The sequence below is a fragment of the Camelus dromedarius genome, chromosome X, assembly GCF_036321535.1.
Source record: "Camelus dromedarius isolate mCamDro1 chromosome X, mCamDro1.pat, whole genome shotgun sequence".
In the NCBI taxonomy this organism is placed as follows: Eukaryota; Metazoa; Chordata; class Mammalia; order Artiodactyla; family Camelidae; genus Camelus; species Camelus dromedarius.
Window position 1 is genome coordinate 87,011,391 of NC_087472.1, and position 7,335 is coordinate 87,018,725.

Here is a 7,335-nt window from a genome sequence, read left to right on the forward strand (position 1 = left end):
TTAAGAGATAAAGTCTGACTCAGGTTGGGAAGAGAGGAACACAGTGGGTTTTAGATGAACCCAGAGAAGAGATCTAATGGCAGCTCTGTCACAGACATGTGAAATCAGATTAATCACAAGCTCTCTGAGCCTGAGGATCTTCAACTGTGATTCTGGTTTGATAAGTCCTGTCTTCTAGGACTTCCGGAATGTGTATGTAGTAGATAAAGCACATGGCACAGAGCCTGGCATTCCTTAGAGCTTTAATGAATAAGAGTTACTGCTAGGATTGTGTCAATCCCAAATTCTACCACCCTCAGTTGTGTATGCCTGTGTTTATGAGCACGTATTTTCTAAATATAGGCTTTCTCAGAATGTATAAAATGCTATAGGACATAATATATCAAATCAAACAAAAATGTCTTATAGAAATTAAGCTTTGTAAAAATTTCCCCTCAGAATTTATGTTCTTTAATGGATGTGGGAATGTCATTCCCAGCTGGATATAATTCAAATGATGTAAAATTTGTGCCAGAGATCAACTCCTTACCTCCTTCCCAGCTATCCATCCATCAACACTCTCCTCACTTTTTCATTCATTTCACCACTACCAAAAATTTAGTCCTTGCATATTGTTTGCCAAATTACACTGAAGACAGCTTAAATGAATTTTCCTATGAATAAAGTGGCTCTCTTAGGCCATGGAAGACTGCCAGCTCTGTGGCTTCTGGGCGACAAATCTCAAGGGATTATCACCTATATTTCTCAGAAATGCCTTAGAGATGATGTATATTAAAAGACCTAGTTTGCAAATGTGTTCAATTGCACTCGAATAAGAGTGCAGGTCACTTTCCATTCCTGTTCTAGATGAGAATTTCTTATTTACTCATGATCCAAAAGTAGCAGCAGTTTAGCACTACAGATCTTTAGATTTCAACTGTGAGACACACCACCTGACAGTCTTCTCAGTGCTCATGATGCTCTCAGCCTCATCTGGCGTTATGACCCAGTTTAATGTGAAATTAACCCCCACTGAAGGACTTAAAAGTTTCTCACAGCCTCAGACTACCATGCCTAACTGCATTGCCACACTAACAGTCTCACTGGAACATTCACCTATACCTAGTCATTTTACTTGTCTTTTAGGGATAGAAGATTCCCTCCGTTGTCTTTAAAGGATTATTGCTCATATATGTTAAAATGTCATCTCCTGGTCCTGAGTCATTAATCCTAAAATTTCCAATACTAGTGCTGTGCTTCCCAAAGAGCAGGTGCTCAGTAAAGGACTGGGGAAGAAATGACCCAGTGAGCTTAAGGTCTAACTTACTAGTATTTATTTCTTTTACATTCTTGAAAGAGCCAAGCAAATCCATGTACTTATCACTTCAGTTTAGAGAACAAGAGGTAAAAGGGATAAGAAAGCCAAGATTTCCATTTCTTTTAGATTTTCTTTTTCTCTATTCATCTCAACCATCTTAAAGTAGAATTCTTTCACATTTGCAAGGAAATGCCTATAACAATGGCATCATATCTTATTCCAGATAACAAAGTAAGATGGATAGTTTCAGTTTGCTTTACAAAACAACAAAGCTTTTATTAGTAAATCTCATTATAGCATTAAATTTGTGACCAATATCATTCTTAAAATTGACTATTTTAAAGGTAACTAAGCCTATATAAAAAGAAACAATATTTGAATAACAAATACCTCAAAAAGTAAGACTAAAATTTCAAGCTAATCATATAAAATAAGAACACATAGGGTTATACACCGTCTTCCTTTCAGCCACACCTCAGACCTAAATTCTACAAACACTAACTGCCTCTTCCATCAATGCATGAAGAAACCACCCCCGACTCCCCTAGGTGTGGGAGAAGCTGCTAGCCTTGGCACTGGAACTTGCAGTGGCCACGGAAGGAGAGACAGCCCTGCCTGAAATACTGGCTCTGGCTCTCTCTTCTTCATCTTGCAAAGCCTCCTCATACTGAGGTGGGAAAGAGCTTGGGTCAGTCCCATGAACCTTAGCGACAAACTCCAGGACCTTCATCTTGGTGGTTTCTGCGTGGGCTCTTGGGCCCCACAGGAATTCAAATTGTGCAGGATCAGTGTTGGCCACCTGGCGGTACTCCAGGTATTTTTCTTTCACAAAATCTTTGGTGATGAGCTTCCTGGGCTCTCCGAAGATGAAGTGCTTCCTACTAGAATACATTCCTGTCAAATTCAGAACTTCCCAGACCTCGTCTTCGGTGGCATGGTTGCCCTTCATGAAGATCACGCCCAGGACAAGTATCAGGATGCCGGTCTTGGGAATGCCTTCTTCGCCATGCAGCATCCCATCATAGGTGAGGCCCAATTTGATGAAGAGGCCATAGCGGTGGTTGGTGGGATCCACTTCCACTAGATCAAGGCCAAAGATCATCTCCATGCGCTCAGAGGCTCTCAGGAAGATCTCAGGAAAGTGGACTTCACACTTGTTGGTGACAATCTTCAACATATCTGCCTTTGTTACTGGCTCTTTCATTTGATACTTGAACAGCAGGAAACTGACCAACATAGCCACATCCTCATCTAGAGCATCTATGGGCACATTCTTGGGGTCTGGCACAGCCTGTGAGGTGTCTGGACTATCCTCTTCCTCTTGGCTCATGGAGACCTCATCTGATTTGTTGGATGAGGTGGCCGTGATGGCAACGGAAGATGCGTAGAAACTCTGAGCATCCTCAGGAGGGCTGGATGCAGCTGCCTCAAGAGGCTCCTTCGAATTGCCAGGCATTAGAGGACGGGAGGAGAGATGGGTCTCCTCCAGAGCCCTGGAGACCTGTGCCACCTCCAGACCCTGGGTCTTACTGAGGGTCTGAAGGCACTGATCCTGTGGGCATTGTGGAGTCTTCTGATGCTGCGGCATGTTGACGGTTGTGGGTGGCAATTGGCAGGAGTGTGGAGAACAGAATGGGCGATGGGGAATCACCACCTAAGGGAAAGAAGGCAGGTACGAGTGGGCTTAACTGGTAAACTCAACAATGAGGGTTTGATCAAAGCTGCCTCGAATGAACTTCTCCTGACAACAGTGCTATAGGGCCTCACAGGTCTCCTGACCCCCTGGTTGCTCTGTCCTGCAAAACATGATGGAGGAAATGTGAATGCTCCTCAGGGTCCAGGCAGCCAACCAGGCTGAGAATTCTCAGGGATCACACTAGGCAGTTGTGGTGGGCACTACAGCACCGTTACTGTTCCAAGGAGTGTGGTCCTATCAGTCCTCACTTAGGTTCATTACCTTGGCATTAGATAGGACACGGATCATTTCACCCATGCTAATACGAGGCTGTCCTCCTAAGTCCAAAGTCCCATCTCCTAAGACAACTCAGGAGGAAGAGTGCAGGTTTTCCCTGGTCTTCTGGGTTTTCCCTGGGCTGACAGCAGGAGCTACACTCTGAATACTATCACAACTGGTGTCAGTGGTCCCCCCAGTTCTCATTTACTTGTCTTACTTTGAATGCAATAATGTCCTAGATCTCTTCTGCTGATGTAACACTGTCCCCTCAGAGCAAATTCTCTACCTCCTGATATGTGGACAAGGTAAAGGTTAAGTCCACCTGACACCTTGCCCATAGCCTCTCAGCTCTGACAATACAGCAGGGCTATACTCTGTGATCCCCAATCTACAGGGGTTGGTGGTCCTTCAGTTTTCCTTCAGAGTCCTTGCCTTGGCTACTGGTGGTATCACAGGCCTGTCCACTCTGCAAAATAATGCCAATCCCTCTGCAGATAAGAAAGCCTTATTTTCCTGAGTCACACAAGAAGGAAGGAAGGAAGGAAGGACACTGTCTATTCACTGCTACTAGGGCTTCTCTGGTATTACAGCAGAAGCTAGAAATTGTGGACCTCCCTCTGTACTAGGGTGAGTGGATCACTTCAGTCTCACTCAGGATCCCACCTTAATCCATGACAGGCCTTAGACTCCTTCCTCTGCTGACCTCCTATGATGTATATGATGTAGGCACATATACCAAGGACCTCACTTGTCTGAAACCCCAAGAAGGAAGAGACCGATCTTGTCACGTGATCTCTGACTAGAATTCCCTGGGCTGATAAGAGTACAGGGGCTCTTTGATGACCCTATGTTGTAGGGTGGATTCCATTCAGCCCTTACTCTGTGTCTCCATACAGACTTCTGTACTACCTGGTTACTCTATCCGCTGCTGATTTGAACCCGTCACCTTCAGACAAGACTGCCATCTCCCTAGGACTCCAGTACATGAAGAGATCTGGCGAGATGTCCAGACATCCTTGTTTGGGACTTCCCAGGGAATGACTATAGAGTCAGGAGGTATCATGGGTTCTGATCTATACTCTAGAGAGTTAACAGCCCTTTGCTCAAGTAAGGTCTACACCTTGCAACTTGCCAATGTGTGAGGCTCCTCCTCTCTGCCGACCCGATGTTGTTTCCTCACACCAAAGAGTCACATCTCTGACCCTTGAGGAGAAACTAAGGGAATGTCACATCCAGAGTTTCCAAAGGGTGACAGCAAAATAGAGCTCTTTTGAGACAATCTGTTATGGAGTGGTATCCCCATAAGCCTCACTTTGGGCCCTTCTTTTAACTTACAAAAGGTCCTGGGATCCTATGTCACATTCATACCCTGACCTTCATCTCTCTGAGAACAGGAAATGTGGCAATGTCTCTGCCTAACAGCTTTGCACAAGGCCTCCCAGGAGGGAAATTGGGCTAAAGTTAACTTACACACAGGCCCTAACTTCTGGGATGGATGATTGTATCAGCCCTCGCTTAGTGCCTTTATTTTGGCCACTTGTTGGGTCTCTGTCCACACCTTCTGCTACCTAATGCCACCCCTGCCAGAAAAAGGTCATTCCTCCCCAAGACAACTGAGAAGGAAGGGATGAGAAATCTCATATAATCAACATAGCCAGGCTCATCGGTGCTGACAGTGGGGCTAGACACTTCACGGCCCATCTATTTTGTGGTGGTCAGGCCCCTCAAGCCTCGACCTTATGTAAGTCTTAACTGGCCTTGGGACTCATCCTCTACTCACCTAATGTGCTGTGAGTCCCCTGTATTCAAACATTCTTCTCACTAAAAGCCCAAGAAGTGAGAAGAGCAACATCTTATCAGGTGATCCCTACCTGAAACACCCTGGACTGACAGTAAGAGTACACCTCTGTTGGGGCCCCTCTGTCCTAGAGTGGCTGATACCCTCGGTCCTAATTCTGTGTCTCAGTAAGTTCCTGGAAGCCCTTTTTGCACTTTCCTTTTTTAAATCCTTAGGTCACCACTCAGACAAACACAGTCACTTCTCTGAGCCCTCTGAAGATGAAGGTAGAAGGTGAGAATTCTGACCACTCCTGCCTCAGGTTTCCAGGGGCTAAATACAGAGGCAGAGTGGAGCTCATGGAGACCCCACCTGTACTGTAACGGGTGTACCCTTAGTCCTCACTCAGTGTCTCCACCTGAGGTCCTGGCACTCTATGCGACTTCTCTCTGCTGATTGTTTTTCACTCCTTATGTTAAAGACTCACTTACAAGTGGCCACCAAGGAGGAAGTGAGGGGACATTTCACCCAGATATCCATACCCACAGACTCCCAGGGCTGACATGTGTGGACACTCTGAGGCCACCTGTGTTCTGGGGTTCACCTCAGTCCTAACGCAGGGTCCTCACTTTGAATTCTTTAAGCAACTGGGAAACCACCTTCAGATAACCTGACTTTCTCTTTGACCAAAGCTTATATCTCATTGAAAACAAAAAGGATGATGTGAAGTTGTCGGACATGTGCTCATGTCTTACAGGAACCTTCTAGGATTGACCTAAGTGGCAGGAAGGAACACCACGGGGGTTCTCTGTTCTAAAATTTATGGTCCAGATGGTCTTATCGTGGGGTTCTCACCTTGAAAATAAGGATGGTGTGGGATCTATCCTTGTGACCAGAGTTTGTCCACTCACAATAAGGTCTCACTTCCCAGTGAATACACTGGCTATCAGCGCTCGGAATCTCCAAGAACTCCCTGTGATCTGTGCGACCACACTTTTATGTGGTAAGTTTGCCCTTCAAATTAACTCAGTTAACACCTGTCAGTGCCTGAGATCTTGCTGACTTAACATAGTCTATTCAAACAAATCCTTTACCTTCCTGAGACCCTCTGTCTGCATCATTCCCTGGATCTCTCAGGGGTGACACAGGGGAAGGGCTCTGTAGAGCCCCCTCTACCACAAGTTGGCTAGGCCCACAATCCTCCCATGTGCTCCTCAAACTGGACACTGGTTGCTAATGTGCCCACTACCATCTACTGCCTCAGCTCTGCCCCCACTCCTCCCCCCGCCACCCCGACCCCACCAAGGCCTCATCTCTGTTGAGACCCTCAAAATGGAAGTGAGGAGAATCTCATGACAGAACACTGAGAGCTGACCGCGGGTGTAGTCGCTGTGCCACATCCTCTGTCCTGTGGTCTGAGGAACCCTAAGAATTCACTCGGGGTCGTCACCGGGACTCCTGCAGGACCTGAGACGCCTTCCTATGGTGACATGATACCGTCTACCCCAGACTAAGGCCTCCCCTCCCTCAGACTCCGGACGCCGAGGTCAGCAGCAGCATTTCCGGCTCCCGTTGCCCGGGGCCTCTCAGGGCTGATCTCTCGGCCGAGGCTCAGAGGGAATTCTCCTCAGGACTCAGTCCTGTCTGGGGGGAATTCTCCTCAGGACTCAGTCCTGTCTGGGGGGAATTCTCCTCAGGACTCAGTCCTGTCTGGGGGGAATTCTCCTCAGGACTCAGTCCTGTTTGGGGGGAATTCTCCTCAGGACTCACTCAGGGAGGCCACCACCTCAACCAGACTGCCGAAGAAGTGCGTGGTAGGTCGGCCTAAACTGCCCGCGCCTCCCGGGGTTAGGGTGGGGTTCTAATCAGGTGGGCCTCCTCCTTCCTGGAGCGGGTGGTCCCCTCAGTCCTCGTTTAGAGTCTCACCTGACACCTTGCGGCACCTGGGGCTCCTCCCGCTGCTGCCACGTCCGCGCCTCAGATCCAAGCCCTCACAGCGCCGCGCTCTGAAGGAGGAAGTGACAGGCCGTGACTTCCGGTGATTCCTGTCGGGGGCCTCCCGGGCCCACGAGCAGGTGCCGACTCTGCGCATGCGCTCAGCTCCAGCGTGGAGGTGGCTGCTGGTCTTGCTCGTAGTCCAGACATAGGCTTCTGCCCATTCGTGAATGCCTCCCCCAGTTGCACTGAGGTTGTGCCCCTCATGGTAAGGTGCTTAGATTCCTGAGAACCCCGAAGGGTAACCAAGGGGATGTCTCAGCCAGACATCTCTGCTCAGGCCTTTTAGGGTAAAAAAACAGCAGGTGGCCT

At 47.8% G+C, this 7,335-nt stretch overlaps 1 protein-coding gene across 1 annotated transcript; it reads right to left on the reverse strand.

Annotated features, from left to right (window-relative positions):
• Positions 1-1,841: 1,841 nt before the first annotated feature.
• LOC105105188 (melanoma-associated antigen B16) lies at positions 1,842-7,010 on the reverse strand. The gene is made up of 2 exons (XM_031446490.2): positions 6,955-7,010; positions 1,842-2,951 (listed from the first exon to the last, which is right to left on the reverse strand). The coding sequence occupies exon 2, from the start codon at positions 2,883-2,885 to the stop codon at positions 1,842-1,844; it is 1,044 nt and encodes a 347-aa protein (XP_031302350.1). The 5' UTR covers positions 2,886-2,951; positions 6,955-7,010.
• Positions 7,011-7,335: the final 325 nt, after the last annotated feature.

Bases quoted from the DNA above. Each gene is read 5' to 3' on its own strand.
- LOC105105188 (XM_031446490.2), bottom strand. From the start codon at position 2,885: ATGCCGCAGCATCAGAAGACTCCACAATGCCCACAGGATCAGTGCCTT.